The 16,473-nt window shown below is 39.8% G+C and overlaps 1 protein-coding gene across 4 annotated transcripts; it reads left to right on the top strand.

Moving 5' to 3' along the window:
• The first annotated feature begins 2,350 nt into the window (after positions 1 to 2,350).
• cabp2b (calcium binding protein 2b) lies at positions 2,351 to 14,861 on the top strand. 4 transcript variants are annotated; one of them, XM_082545074.1, is made up of 8 exons: positions 2,351 to 2,471; positions 3,020 to 3,280; positions 11,141 to 11,332; positions 12,623 to 12,653; positions 12,767 to 12,901; positions 13,028 to 13,137; positions 14,263 to 14,410; positions 14,497 to 14,861. In XM_082545074.1, exons 1-8 carry the CDS (start codon positions 2,391 to 2,393, stop codon positions 14,520 to 14,522), a joined length of 984 nt encoding a protein of 327 aa, XP_082401200.1. In that variant the 5' UTR covers positions 2,351 to 2,390; the 3' UTR covers positions 14,523 to 14,861. The 4 variants fall into 4 exon arrangements, with proteins under 4 accessions (XP_082401200.1, XP_082401201.1, XP_082401202.1 ...); XM_082545075.1 differs by lacking the exon at positions 11,141 to 11,332; XM_082545076.1 differs by lacking the exons at positions 2,351 to 2,471; positions 3,020 to 3,280 and adding an exon at positions 6,808 to 9,996.
• Positions 14,862 to 16,473: the final 1,612 nt, after the last annotated feature.

Genomic DNA, 16,473 nt, shown 5'->3' on the forward strand with positions numbered 1-16,473 from the left:
TGCTGATGATGCGTCAGAGAGATTTCATTTAACATGTATCACAATATAACACAACAACCCTCAACCAGTGGAAACAAACGTCATTTTTGACACAAGCTCAACAAAAGCTGAACATTTGAGTCACAACATTGTGTTAATCAGTTGATTACCTGTATCCTACCCGTGGTTGAGTTTGGTGTTTACCTGTCACAGATACGCTCTGTGTTCTTCTTTCACTCTGCAGTTAAGCAAGGTTAATGAGTCCTCTCCTGCCAGTTGAGCAATTCGGTAATCTGTGACTACCATTACGACCAAATAAGTAATGAGAATTAGTCTGACCTGAATAAAATGTACCTGTTCTGCCTGTTTAATCTCTGTGTGTCATCTGCATACATTACTCACAGACTGCGGGACTGACCTGTCAGGGCTACGTACAGCCTTCAGTCGAACCCTTCTCTTCTCTAACTGTTCTGATCTGTAATTAGATATTATTACAGGCTGATCGACACGCAGTAACACGAGCCTTCACGTCTACATTATTGCTCAGCTGGCCCTCCCACTGCCATTCATCACATCTTTGAGTTTCTTTAAGGTCAGATAAGCCTGAGATGAAAGAAAATGAACAAACACACACACACACACACACACACACACACACACATTTTTTTCCCTAACCTCTAATTTCTCTTTCCATCTCGTCCATTCATTCTTCATCTTTCCTCGATCAGATGACGGGTCTGTTCCCAAAATATGAGCCGCTATTTTTAACCCTCAGTCGTGTAACTTGGCTTTTCTGTAATGGATCTCTTTTCTGCCTCCACTCAAGAATTTGTCTCTCCATCTTATCAATAATCAATGAGGAGAGGGGCTAAAGAAAGACAGCCGAAAGACAGGGTTAAGATGATTAATGGAAACCTCATTAGGAACTGGAGAGAAGTGAAGCTATACATTATCAGCGCGTCTGGAGAACGCACACTATCGGAGCTTAACTGGAGATGCGAGGGGCAGAGCGGCGATGGAGGGAGCTTTCAGGGGAGGCAGTTAGGAACAAAATGAGGGGGGGGGGGGGGGGGGGGGGGAGTGAGATGCATCATCAGCTCAAAGCTGCTAGTGAAATGGACGGGGTTGATTGATGGGTTTTATTTATAGAAAGATGATGCTTTTAGTGGAATTAGTTGCTTTAGAACACCAAAAGGCTATGGAGTTGTTTCTAGCGAGCTGAAAAGCACAACATTACATGCTTATGAGAACATTCGTGTCTAAAAATAGGGGTCAGTGGTTACATGTTCACCTGTGCATGCACGTGTGTGGGCTCAGCCATGCTTGGTGGATGAGATTATGCGTGCAGGTTTCCCTGAGGTGATGTGTTATTGCTCACTGAAAGCCTTTCATCATCGTATGGCTGCTGAGGTTGGTTTTTTGTTTGTTTGTTTTTTTGCAACTCTTCATCTCTTTCTATCTCTCACTGTTTCTAAATGAATAGCTGACCTGGGCACTGCAGAAAAACATCCAATTTGTTTTACAACAAAGGCTTCAAATGTGACAAGGGGATTGAGGGCAGATAGATTGGGAGAAAGAGACGAGAAGAAGGAGAAGCACAGGGAGCGACGAGGATTATTGTCAGGGGGAAATGATGGTGATAAGAAAGAGAAAAAGATGGGGGGAAGAAGGATTCTGGGAAAAAGATTGAGATAAGATGGGAAAAGATGAGTGTAAACGACCGGGAAAACACGAGAGAATAACGAGATTACGGGAATTATAGGGAAGGAAAGGCAGGTTTTTATAAAGCCTGTATTTGAGGTAGAGAACCCGGCAGAGAGGAGGGAAGTTTACCTGTGATGAAGGGGAAAAGGTGGAAAAAGGGGAGGAAGAGAAGGAGAGAGAGAGGTCAACGCACTACAGGTAGAAAACGCGAGGGAGCTAAAGTTCGGGAGGTATAGAGTGTCACCTAAATTATCTGGAGATAGCAAGTGGGGGCAGAGGTGCTGGAACTCAATCCCGGAGCCAAGACAGCAGCTGATGATAAAAACCTCCTCACCTGAGAGAGATGGACAGAAGCTTGATGAAACTCTGAGGAAAAGAACTGGAGGAAATACTTGGAAGGAAAGGAGGAAGCAGGAGAACATTTGAGCCGTAGCATTTTAACTCCTTTTGTGTTTCCCGGGACAAAGAGACAGCTGCAATCACTGCGTGAAGGGGACTGAATTTTTAACACATTTTTCAGAGTTTAAGAAAAGAAATCGATCCAAGCTGACTTTTTTTTGTGGTGGGAGGGGGAGTTTTATTACACTTAAGACATAAAGAGCTAGAGCAGAGGAGAGGAGAGCAGGGGAGAGGGAAGCGAGAGGGGGAGGGAGGGGGAGGGCGAGCGACGAAGAGAGAGAGTGTGTGTGTTAGCCCGTGACACCGAGATGTTCATGATCATTCGAGAGCCGGCACCCGGGGGAGCCGCTGGAGCGATGAGCGCGCCACCAGAGAGGAGCGCAAAACAGGTGAGTGGGTGCAGATAGATATATATATAATTGTGTCTGTGTATGTGTGTGTGTGTGTGCATCCTTACATGCTGTGTGCCTATATCACATTTTATATTGTGCATGCTGAAGTTTTGTTTTGCCGAAAGAATGATAAGAGTCATTGATACAAAAGATGAACTGTTGATTTCTTGTGGAAAACACATGTTACCCATATGTGACAACTTATTAAAGTTTTAAAACAAACTGGATTACTGTAAATGGGTTAAAGGATTTCTATGTAATAGGTTAAAAATGATCTTTTTAAAAAGATTTTTATAATGCATGCATTTCATAACATTTCGACTTCTGCAAGTTGTGTATTGTTCTTATTTTGGCATCTTCCTTACAAAGTATGTTCATGTCACATCTTCCTAGAGCAAATGTTATAAACTAAACATCTCACGTTTCAGGCAGTGAGCGCTGTGGCACTGTATTTCATCTACAGTCTCAGTAGTATCGGTCATGCTTTATATTGATATAAGTTTGAGTGCACTGTTCTACTCTCCTCCACCCCTGCCTTCCCACAGGTGCAGGCTGCTATCAAGAAGAAGGTGGAGAAGCAAAAGAAGCGAACCAACGACCAGGGCGGGGGTGGCGGAGACGCTCAAGCTGCTGCTCGCAATCAAAAATCCAAATTACCCCCGATGACGGCAGCAGAGGCGGGTGAGGACAGCGAAGCGCTGGAGGAACAGCTGGAGGAGTTGATGGAGGGACCGCGGAGGAGAGACAAGGAGAAGGAAGAGGAGCCCGTCGACCTGCTGCCCATAGTGGACTCGGTGTTTGGACAGGTAGGAGTGTGTATGTGTGTGAAGCTCATCTGTTTCATACTCTGCAGTGGACGTGTATGTGTGCGTTCTTGTATGTATGTCTGACACTTTTGTTACCGTGTGTGTGTGTGTGTGTGTTAGAGTGTGTGTGAGTGAATAAATGTGTGTGCATGTGCATCAAGTTCTCTGGCTGATTGAATGTCTGGCTTCACAGAAACCCTAAGCCTAAGCCTTCACTTCAAATTTAAAGGGTGGCTGTGGTCCAGCTTTTGTAAAGTAGCGGTCTCTCTCGCAGCCCTGCTCTCTTTGATCTGGCAGTTCAGAAAGACACAAAGCTAAATTCACAACGGCAAGGTGAACATTAACCATTTTGCCTTGTAGTTTAACCCTCGTGGAAAAAGCCAGAGCTGCAAAGCGCAATGAGTAGAAGGATGATAGCGTGAGTTTGAGAGGATTTAAGCTCTACTTTGGGAAACATTACCAAAGTGTAATCCGTAATAGATACCAGTAAAGTCAGCCAGAGATCTGATGGACACCCTATCGCTGCAGCCATTCTATCAGCTCCATATTGCATCACATCCCATCAATCACATGCTAAGAGGTGACACATGACACGGCACGATAGGCCACACCATTACAGCGCTGTAACCCGAGGGCCAGACGCGTGGGCTCGCGGTGTGAGACAGCGGTTTGTGTGTGAAAATAAAATCAGAAGGGATTACACCGAAGTTAAATCCCTACCCGCTTCCTGCTGCTGATTTCAAGCATGGCTTGTGAGTCAGTCAGTATTTTCTTTTTTTCTTGACATGTAGAAAGAGTCATGTCCACCTGATCGCGTCAGCAAACTCTGAGGAGGGTGACGATGAGTGGGGCTGAGGTTAGAAACAGGAAAGCAATGTAAAAAAAAAAAAAAAAGTGATGTCAGTGGTGATGCAAGTGATCCAAATTAAGAGAGAGCAGCAAGTGAGTGGGAGAAAGCAGCCAGCAAAGTCGGAGAGAAGAGAAGCTTGAGTACTCAAGTGCAACAATATGTAATATAGCCTCAGATCACACTTGCTTACATAAAATAACCTGAAATTTTAACACCAGTGTTGAAGGAGCAGCTTTAAGAGCTGTGAGTGAGTGCACCATCGGGCCCTTGGTCACATGAATGTGATCTTGGTCAGAAACTGAATTTCTAAATGAATTATGTGAACAAACCCCAAGTAAGAGTAATTTCCCCCTCACTAACCGAATAACAACTATCCATCAACACGACGATATGTTCAACATGAATTTGATAACAATACATGAAAGCATCTGCTTATAAAAGCATGCCTAAAATATGCAAATGGTTGCAGAAAGTTGCTCTGCATGCAGCGCAGCACAAATTGAACGTTAACTGACGTTTAACCTGCCGGCGTTCTAGTATGAAGTTCATGTGATGTAATCCAGCCCATGTGAGAACAAAGCAGGTGACAGTCCAATGATTTCATGTGAGCGAGTGAGGACCATGTGCACACGGTGCAGCATCCTCACTTTAAACCAAACATTTCCTGCACTATGAATGCGTCTGAAGCATGAATTGTATATAAAAGATGGTTACACCATAGTAATAGTTAGTGAAGTCACATTTTTGAAACTTTGACTTCATCATTATCATCCTGTCAGCTTTTTTTAAAGCTAGCCGCCACATGGGAAGGGTGAATCACAAACGAAGGGACACGGCATTCTGTGACAACGAGCACACACCGCTTTATTGACATTGATGTTTTGGCTCTAATAAGAAACATCATGCACTTGAACTTTCCAAGTGAGATGATAAACTCATCAGAAAGTTTTCACTGAGGGCACAGACCAAGCGAGCTGCAGGTTTTATCGTCTAAACTTACAATGCTGTTGACTTCATTTTGGAACCAAAGCAGTCTCCCTCTGCTGGCCATTAGAAATGAGGCAGGCTTAATAGACTTCTGCACTGGCCTCTATTTTAGACAGTCTTAAGTCTTAAGGGAGCTCTACAACTATACTTCCTTCCTTCCTTTTTTCATCCCTTCCTTCCTTCTATCCATTCTTCCTTCCCTCCTTTCTTCACTTTCTGTCTGTTCTGTCTCTTCTAGTGTTTCCCGGTGTCTCAACAGCTCTCATTTCTGGAAACCTGCTGATGTACACCTGACACCAGATCACACTCACATCAGAGATCAAGAGTATGTTGAGTCCAAAACAAAAGACAGAGTCACGTTACCTGAGTATGGCACATCTCTATCATACACACAGCACACACGCACATATGCACGGTGTGTTAAGTTAAAAGTGTGTGTGCATTCAAATTAACCACAGACTGCAAGCATGACAGTCGCTGAGCGCTGATGTCCTGAGAAGAGCAACTAAAGAGTATTCAGGACCCAGGAACAGTGTGTGTGTGTGTGTGTGTGTGTGTGTGTGTGTGTGTGTGTGTGTGTGTGTGTGTGCGCCCACTTCTCAAGACCATCTCATTTACGTGATTAATTATAACCATCAGTAAGAGAGACCCAACCTGGTAGTTAATCAGATTTAATGGTGTCTTCAGTTGCAATTACTGGTGTTAAGTTTTGTTTCAATGTGCAGCCAATAGAGTGAATCATGCTGGAGCTCACAGAAAGAAGTGATTAATCTGCTAATATTATGTGCTGAAAAGCTGATACTCATATTTATCTATTAAATGAATGTATGTAAGTTTGAAGGTTGAATTGTATATACTCTACTCAAGGTTTGTACTAATTTGTACTAATACTAATAGTCTGTACAAGGTTGGTACTTTCGGAAATATGTTTTCCATCTCAGACAGCTAAAAATGTAAAACTTAGAAATGACAGTTAATTATTAATTGATTGCAAATTAATTTTGATTTGTAGGTACAAATCAAAAATACAGAAAGTCTTGCACTGAAAGCTCTGCAAGAAAAATCACAGCACATCTGCACTATAAAGTGATGCTTGGGCTCCAGTTAGAGGAGTTGCAGCAGTGCTTGAAAGTTAGTGAACCCTTTAAAAGTTTGAATATTTCTGCATATTTATTTAATTAAAACTCAGTAGATCTTTGCACAGTTGAATGAGGTAAATGAAGAACATGATATGTGTTTATCAGACTTCTGATACTGACTGTCCACATGTCCTCACAGATGTGTAAAACTGGATCTTTCAATTAAAAAATAAATGACGTCTAATATTTTTGTCACATTTTATTATTTTGACTTATTAAGGAGCCAAATCACAACAACAACCACCTAAAGGTGCATTATATTATAAAGGAAAAGACCCTATAATCGATTAAAAAAAACAACAACAATCAGACGACCTCCTTTAAGCAAACACTTAGCTAAAGTGGGAAGAAAAACTCCCTTTTTTGTTGTTTTTTCCCTGTAGAACCCAGAACAACTGGTGTGTTTTTTTAAGATGTATTATATATTATAAGAACCACTGCACAGAAACGTGTATAAAACACGCAACTGTGTTAAACAGTTTTCATGTGACCACCACTTTGATGAAAAGCTTTACATCCCAAACATCTCCTGTAGTGACTCCCTCATGTACCTTTGTAAAATAAAATAATCTGTTTCTATCAAATCACATGAAAGCTCTTTGAGAGAAGTGATCTATCTTCATGCCACAAAAGCGTTCTTAAGCTGCAAACTCGTTAATTCCAGTGTTGGCATTCCGTGTTTATCAATCACAATAAGAGTCTTATTGCAGAAAAAAAAGGAAAACTAGAAATCTAGATTTCCATTTCTAATATATGACTGCTTAATCTGCCTAAAGTATCTCCTAAAAAATAAACAAGCAAATAAAAAGTTGGTACTCTCCCAGACATCCACTGCTGCAGCTGGCAAGTGATACTGATGTTAGACCGGTCCTAAGGTGGCCTCTAGTGGTCACTGGAGCTTATTGCAATAGACAACGCATGCATGCAGAGTTGCCATTAGTTTTAGCTAATGAGTTTAAGAACTCTCTCTGCACACACTGATTGTGCTCTAGTGTTCTATGTTCATGTTTTCTTGTTGCTGACTGAGAGTAGTATTTCATTCAACTGTACGCTTGTAGATGTATCCACTGCTGTTTCTATAATTTTCTCCACCCCACACTGTATGTATCAATTAGGGCAACTAATAGCTAATAATAAACTGCTAACTGGGTGTATGATTTAGTACGGAAAAGTACAAGAGAGACAAATTTGGAGAATGAACAGCAAGAGCCAAAACTGGATGAGTTAAATCTACCTCCTGCAGTGTTTTACACACACACACACACACACACACACACACCCTATGAATCTCTTTTTCCTGATCCTTAGTCGTCACCCTAAAATCTAAAATTAAAAGAGTCCCCACAATGTGACTAAACAGAAAGATGAGTGACACACACAGACGCACACACACACGAGCCGTATGGATGCACTGTAGTAAGCAGCATGCCAAATCTGCTTTTGGAGAGATTTGCCGGCAGATGCTTTGTAAAAGCTCAGATGACCACTTAGCATTGCTCTCATAACCTCCACTTGAGATTTTAACTTTATGCCATTATAACTGACAGCTCAGCCAAAGTAGTCCATGGATGTAAGAGCTGAAGTTCAAATTGAAGTTCATTGTGCTTTTCAGTTCGACGTGAGCTGACGCACTTGAACGCCACCAGGGTCTCACTGTGAGTTGCATAAGCTGTCATTTTGTGAAGCATTACAGCTCACTTGTTGTATTTTTCCATTGGTTTCTAATTTAATTACCACATAATTGAAAAACACATCTAATACTTGTTGGAAAATACTTCACAAATCACAGCTAAGTCAACTTCTTATATTTTTCAAAAACGCAAACACTCAGTTTTTCTTTTGTTACTTTAGCAGGTTTCATTTTTTCACTTTCACGTTTTACATTTGGTACACTTTGTACACTTTGTACCCATTTTTGTGATCTTTGGGGCCCATGAACTGAGTGTCACAGGGACCCTTAATAGCTTGGACATGTTTTAAACATACATGACAAAGCAATGAAAACGTACATGTTATGTTTTGCATTAGCCCTCATGCTACATGTACAAATGACCACTGATAGAAGGGGATCACACTCTAAAACATCATAAATAAATCATAAATATAAAATAATAATAAATAACAACAAATGTAATAAAGAAAGATTCTTTTATTGTTGTAAATAAAATGCAGAGGACATGCAGAGGGTTGGTGAGATAGAGGAGGATGCTAGGGACAGAGTGAGATGGAGGCAGATGATCCACTGTGGTGATGCCTAAAGGGAGAAGCCAAAAGAAGAACATCATATAGAAGCACCTTTTGCATTTATTGCATGTGTTGAATGCCACATGTTTGACATACATTGTTTTATCCGGTGACTGTGGAGGTCATTTAAGTATAGTGAACTCTGCCACATTCAAGAAATGACGAGTGGGTATTACATCAACAAGGCAATTTGCCCCAGAGCACTGAACTCGCTGGATATTTTCTCTTTGTTGGATCATTCTCTGTAAACTCTAGAAATGGTTGTGTGGGAAAATCCAAAAACCCCAATACGTCAGCACCAACAACCATACCACATTCCAAGTCACTAACATCACCTTTCTTCCTCATTCCAATGCTCAGTTTGAATTTCATCAGGTCGCCTCGACCATCTCTGCATGCCTAAACCTATTGAGTTGATGCCATGTGATTGGCTGATTAAATGTTGTGTTAATGAGAAGCTGAAACCGTGTGCCTAATAAAGAGGCCAGTGAGCGTACACTGTCCAGTTTGTCCCAGCCTGACGTTGATATTAGGTAACAGCTATAGCACTCCTACTGGCAACAAGAGGTCAACCTGATGTGACAAACATCATCATATTTACATTCATTTTACATCATGTGTTCTTTAATACCACATAGTGCACACATGCAGTGATATGTAATCCACAAAAAGTCCAAGCCTTAAGACATCTAAAGTAATAAAACCCTCTGGTGTTCTTCACCTCTGATATTCATCTTTAGCCAAGAATTTGTTTTATATCTTGTTTTTAATATTTATGGTTTCAAATAGTGCATGCTCTATTTCCAGGCCAAGTTAAAATATTTAGATTCTTGTTTATCCACATGAGAAAAGTATGTCTGTTTCCGTTTCTTCCTTTGAATGTCTTTAATGTATTCTCTTCCCTTTTTTCTCTCTCTATCACCCTTTCCTCTTTAATCTGAAAGGGCATGGATTAATCCCGCTCCGTTCGTGTCCTCTTAATTCTCCCTTTAAAACTCTTCACACTGTAGATGAAGTCATTTGAATGCTCGTGCAACATGTTGACATGAGACAGAGAGAGAGAAAGGGGGGAGGGAAGACCGAGTGACAGAGAGGAATGAGGGGGGGATTAAAAGCACCGCGTGAAGAGCCGAGAGTGATGCTGTTTCTGTGGAGTGACACATAAGCGAGCTGTGTTCAGTGCGCTCCACTTCTGCTCAGTCATCCAGTTTGTTTTTGTTTTGGGAAGATCATTTGGTAACGTGTTCAGTTTGGTTTGGGTCAGTGGAGATGACCATGAATGGATGAGGGCCGTTCCTCTTTTTCCATCTCTGTTTTATCCAATATGATGACTATTAACCAGAATGGGAAACTCAGAGGGATTTTTTAGCTTGTGAGCTTGAACTTGACTTTAGAAGTCCACAGAAGAAGAGCGCAGGGAAATAGGAACATAGAAAAGTGACAGGGGAGGTCTGGTAATGGGGAACAAACCATCTCTGAACGATAAAATGAAGAAGGTAAGTGTACTTTATCTCCTCTTTGTTAGATTCGAACTCACTGCAGCTTAATCCTCTTGCTTGCACTCGCTGACTGAAGCTTTTTGCCTCCGTGACAACCGCAGCTTTCTTTGGATGTTGTCTCACTGTATCATTTTAACGATTGCATGTAAATTAAGAAAACAGGAAAAAATATATTGTCGAAATTCTAACGCTTTCCTTTTTTTTTCCACCAGTGAAACTGTTTCCTTTTATGGTAGTTACAGGAAAGCTTAGTATACAGACTGCATCACTTAAAGTGCTATTTAAGGACACACTGTTTGTGTGCAGAAAATCGAAACGTGCAAATTAAAGAGATCAAAATAATAGATTAAAGTAAGACTAGATTAAAATTTTAAAACATATAAATTAATTTTACAAAAATGTATATTCTTTGTATTTGGATCTGTATTTATTTGTCCTTTTTATTTACTGTCCACACTTGTTTTAGAAAATAAGTTTTTGTTCATTTATTCCTTATTTTTTAATTATCCTCCATTTAATAATTAAAATTAATTTGTCATACTTTTTTCAAGATTATTTATGCATTTTAAAGGATAAATAAATACAAAATCCATATATATATATATATATATATATATATATATATATATATATATATATATATATATATATATATATATATATATGATGAGCTTATCAATGCTTGCATTTATTTTAATAGTGATTTTAGATCCATGATTGCCATATTTATTTATTTAGCTTTTTTTTACTGTTACTTGTAATGTTCACTGCTTCCTACTATTGTAGCCGTGTTACTTACTGACGTGTAGTTAAGCTGTCAGTCTTTACACTAGAGAATTAGCAAACTCACATCAGCTAGTTTCAGCAGCTTGAAGCTGCAGCAGCAGGATTGAGACTTATAGATTATTTTCAAATCAAACTGGTTTCTCACAGTGAGGACTGAGGCTGATGAGGGCCTCCTGCAATAATGAGCAGCTGTATCTATCCTATAGTTCTGGCTTATTGCCTTTCCAACGTTTGACTGTAGAAAAGCAGGGGTCTTACTTTGCCTCTGAAAAGATATTGACTTGCTTGATCAGTCGCACATTTGGTGTGACGGACAGTAAGTTTGGTGGTTTAACACCCTGATCTGCTTCCAAAGCGGGTGATACACTGGCGCTTCCATCGTAAGGTGAGGGCAATGAGCCAGCAGCTGGAGGGAGATGAGGATTTGGATGTAGAGGATAAACCGTTCAAGGAGTCCCTCGGTGCGCTGGTGAAGAACTGCAACATGCTGCACAACATCGTGGGCCCGGCCTGCATCTTCCTTAAACAGGGCTTTGCTAGGACGCTCGTATGTAACAGGAAGTCACAGAAGTGTGCACACTGTGTCCTACCACAGCCAAAGTGCAACTTTTTCCACTTGTGTCGATTCATTTTCATCCCCACATCGTGGCTGACCCTCCTGCTCTTTACCAGCTGTGTCATCCCCCCCTGCATTAGTGGCTCGGGTCAGACAATTAAAATCCCCAGGCAACGGGCAAGCTTAAAGGGGTCAATCACTGAGAGATCATTGGAAAATCATTGACTGGCCTTGTGGAGCTTGTACGTGCCCTTGGTAAAGAAAGGATGCAGGCCTTTGTGTGAACTGTGAAACAATCACACTGATGACCTGTGGCCTTTGCTTCACTTCATATAGGTGAAGACAAAAATAAAATAAAATAATGGTCTAAACCTTTTTAGTGGATGTTTTTTTAATTGGATTAGGAGAAATAATAGACTGCCCAAACAGGGGCAACTGGAATAGAAAACTTCACATCAAAGTGGAAGTGCAACACTTCTGGGAACGCTTGGGGATTCTTGCTGGAAGGAATGCTAGCCACAACGTTGCTTTGCTCTACTTTTATTGTCAGGATTTCTTTTACTGTGTGAAAATGAGAATTTGATCAAAACAAATGCAATCAAATAATAATTCGGGTTACACACACAAGCTTGAGTAATGTATATATTTAGTGTACGGACACATACATCCGGACAGTGGACATATTCCTAAAACTAAACCTCTGACATGTCCTAGTCTCTAGATGTTTGCAGCCTGGCATCCTCCAAAAAGTAATCTGGGTACTCACTGTAATCTATGGTGCAGGAATCCCTGCATACAATAATCAGATATACGGTTTAATCCATGTAGATGCCCTGGAGCTTTCTATCTAATGCAGCTTAGGGATCATTTTCAGCATTTCATTGATGTGCAACACCCTGGAGTTAAAAGAACATAAATATCATTGTGATTCATAGTTCTCAAAAAATGAATCTTTGTCCAAAAACATTGGCCAGACGTCAAGACGCTAATTATACATAACAAAAAATATTTAACATTTCCTCTCATTATTCATCTTTTCTGTTTTGTTTCACTTGGTGCTTCTGTTTTTCATCTGTGCTCTGTCTAGCATCACGTGTTAAGTGACACAAGCTGTATGTCTGTGTGCTTAGATTGTGCTCCTCAATGCCTGCGTTTACTTTTTATTGTCTTATTGCCAAACAAACATTGTGAATATTTTCAGTATGAATGTTTGCAAGGTGAGGGGAAATCTATAACTGTGTGAAACATGAAGCTAATATGTGAAAACTTTCCCCACGGCAGGACAGAGAGCTGCGGCCAGAGGAGATCGAAGGTGAGGTGATTTATCCGCTTTTTTTAGCTGTACATGCATTTGATATGATACCCGCCTTACCAGTAATAACACGTGTTTTGCGTGTTTGTGTGTGTGTGTGTGTGTCTTACCAGAGCTCCGTGAGGCATTTGTGGAGTTTGATAAGAATAAAGATGGCTACATCAGTCACAAAGACCTGGGCGAGTGTATGAGGACTATGGGATACATGCCCACAGAGATGGAGCTCATTGAACTGAGCCAGCAGATCTGTGAGTGCAGCAACAGCCTAAAATACACGAGACAGCAGAACAGAGTGGAAATAGATGGCAACCGTGTGTGTGTGTGTGTGTGTGTGTGTGTGTGTGTGTGTGTGTGTGTGTGTGTTTGTGTTTCAGGTGGCGGTAAAGTGGACTTTGAGGACTTTGTAGAGCTGATGGGACCCAAGATGCTGGCAGAGACAGCTGACATGATCGGAGTCAAAGAATTGCGAGACGCATTCAAAGAGGTCAAGAGACATGCTGTCATTTACAACATAAAGACCTAAACATAAATTTAATTGTAGTGACTTTATTAACAGCAGCATTGGATTGTAGCATGTGACTTTGCTGCTATGAAAATATCAGTTGTGGGGGAGGCCTGTAAATCAGAATCCATTGGGAACGATAAACAAATAAGACTAAGCATAACCCTTCAAATATAAAAGAAGAAATAGAAGCACGCAGGAGTTTCTGGAATGAAACTTGGATAAAAATAATCATTTATTACTGTGCAGTTTGTTTATGGAACAAGTCAAGCTCATTTCTCCTTTGCAGACCTTCATTATGGGTTCAAATAGACAGGCCGATCTTTGTAACCATAAGTGGGAGGTAGGCTTTTTTCACAGCAGATATTGTGACATTTCATAGCAGAAAAATCACAGGTATGCATAGTTTAATGATGGCTGGATTCACTCAGGTTAGACCGTTTCAGGATCCTGGCATTGTGCATGCTCACTCACTGGAATAGCAAACAGAGCCACTTCATTTTTACCTTTGAATAGTATACTGTATGTTAATGTGCATCAATTTACCAGATACGTTAGATGTCAGCATGTTAGTTCATAGCAAAAATATTAAACGTCACCTTATGTCCCAGGGCAGGTCACATAAAACATAAAACAATAAGCAAAAACATACAGATACACAACACAAACCAACAAAAACAAACACATCTGTGTTTAATGACACCTTCATTTTTCCTGCTATAGAAGGCCAAACAGGTCCGAAATACTAAAATATATTCACATATAAAGAAATGAGAGCTATGAAGGTTAGGCTACAGCAAATGAATCCAAAAAGAAACACAGTAAGTGCAAAACAAACGTCTGAGAGGAAAGAAACCTTCACTGTTTTTAGTTGTCATTTGACCTTTCAGGGCAGTTTTCTCATCATGTTAGTGGCCGACAAACCTACAACAATGCATGAGGAATATTTCTGTTAAAAATGAAGATTTCCTAGATTATAAAACTTTAATATTTTGTGTAATTAAAGTCACAAATGCATGAGCAAAACACAATAAATATAATAAGTAAATAATTGAAGAATATTCATAATTGTGCTTAAAAGGACTGTTTCTTTCTGTCTGTATCCAGTTTGACTCTAATGGTGATGGCCAGATCAGTTTAATGGAGCTGCGTGAGGCCATGAAGAAGCTGATGGGAGAACAAGTGACTAACAGAGAGATCAACGAGATCCTCAAAGACGCTGACCTGAACGGAGATGGCCTGGTGGACTTTGAAGGTTTGGGAAGGCCTTGATGGGATCAGTTGACTGATCGTGTTTATCCTCCTCTGTTTCTCTCTCACTTCTTTTCTCGTCTCTTTCAGAGTTTGTGCGAATGATGTCCCGCTGACCAGTCCACGTGTCAGACAGACATTACGCAACTGCTGGCTAAGCATCACACTACTCTGTAGTGGACATCCTTCATTTGCTCTTAAGAGCATGCATCTCAAATTATATTTTTGTATTAAAAAGTAATGAAACAAAAAAACTGTTGTAGCTAACAAAGACTGCACATGTACGAATTTAAAGGTGTAATATGTACAGTAGATAAATATGTCAAACATATCAGCAGCTTCACATTTACCATTTTCAGTTTTTTAGATGTATTTTTATATGAGTGTTTGTTCTTCGAGTGTAAAAGCTTGTTTGTAAAATCATAGACCTGTTTTTAATTAATAAAACATATATAAAATGGACAAATTGTTCAATTATTATGACCTGATACATAATTAAAGACCCAGACTAGTTTGATGGACAATGAAGTACTAGAAGGACCAACTGCTACACATAAGGAGGATGACATGGATATAATATATTTTTAAACTGATCAACTTTTCTATATTTGTATTCATTAGTAATCTACATAACCAATCTTTAAGGAAATTAAGGTAATAAACAAAGATACACTGAGCTCTAAAATCTGCCGTGCTGTAAAGCATTTGGATTGCGGCTGATGGCAGCTATTACATGTTGTTTATGCCAAATTCTGAACATTCAAATGTTTCAGTAGACTCATCACACAGCTGACTGGTGTGGCACCTGGTGTGGTCTTCTGTTGCTGATGGCTGATTGCCCGGATATGCTCTTTTGTTGTCCTCAGGTCAAAAATGACCCGTAGGCGAATGGCAAACAAATATATGGGAATCCCGAGGACAACACAAGGGTTAAGCGAGTTACTGTTGTCTTTCCTTCTAACCCGAAGCACTCTGGTCAGCCTCCTCTGACCTCTGGCATCAACAAGAGATTTTTTTTCCCAATGAACTGCTGCTCCCTGGATCTTTCCTGTTCTTTGAAGCATTTTCTGTAAACCCTAGAGACGGTTGTGTGGGAAAATCCCAGCAGATCAGCAGTTTCTGAAACACTCAGATCAGCCCGTCTGGCACCAACAACCAACAACCGTGCCACATTCAAAGTCACTTAAATCAGCTTTCATCCTCATTCTGATGCTCGGTTTAAACTTCAGCACATCGTCCTGACCATGTCTACGGGCATAAATACATTAAGTTGCTGCCATGTGATTGGCTAGTTCAATATTTGAACTAAAAGCAGTTAAACATTATATTTTAATTTCAACATTTAAATTTTTTATTGAATTTTATGCTTGGCGAGGTTAGAATTAACTAAAAACTAAAACTAGATGTAGAAAAAAACATTTATTTTAATTAAAATATGAATAAATATAAAAATTTGGGGAAAAATTAAAACTAACTAAAACACTTTTGTTAACTTGAAAAGCTAAAATTTAGTTAAAATAGAGAAACGATCCTTAGTTTCAGTATTTCTTAGTCACTGATGGACGCATTTATTGAGACTCCGGAGGTCTACTAAACTGCTTTCAAAAAGTTCTGCATTTTTATTGTAATACCTTTGGTCTTTTTCCTGAATCCTGCCTCTGACATATGCCCTGCAACTAAAAAGACTAAAATTAATGCTGAAAATACTAAATAAACAATTAAAAAAACAATTAAAACTAAGCATTTTCAATAAAAAATAAACCAAAACAAGAAAATCCAATCTAGAAACTGAGTTAAAAACAAAAACTCAAAACGAAATAAAATTAATAACTACGTAGAAAATACAAAACTAGAAAATAAAAAACTGTGATAACTCTGGTAGATTCATCGCTATTAAGATGTTTTGGTTTGGGGGGTTTTACAATATATAAAAGAAGTTTAAAGGAAATGAGTTTGTGTTTTATGTTCAATTCAAAACAGAAATTTCGATGGGACCTCTTGTTATGCAGAGCCTGTGCACAATGCAGCAGTCACATGATCAGAATCACATGTCTGAAACTGCTCTGC

The sequence above is a fragment of the Aulonocara stuartgranti genome (assembly GCF_965226115.1).
Source record: "Aulonocara stuartgranti genome assembly, chromosome: 2".
NCBI classification, from domain to species: domain Eukaryota; kingdom Metazoa; phylum Chordata; class Actinopteri; order Cichliformes; family Cichlidae; genus Aulonocara; species Aulonocara stuartgranti.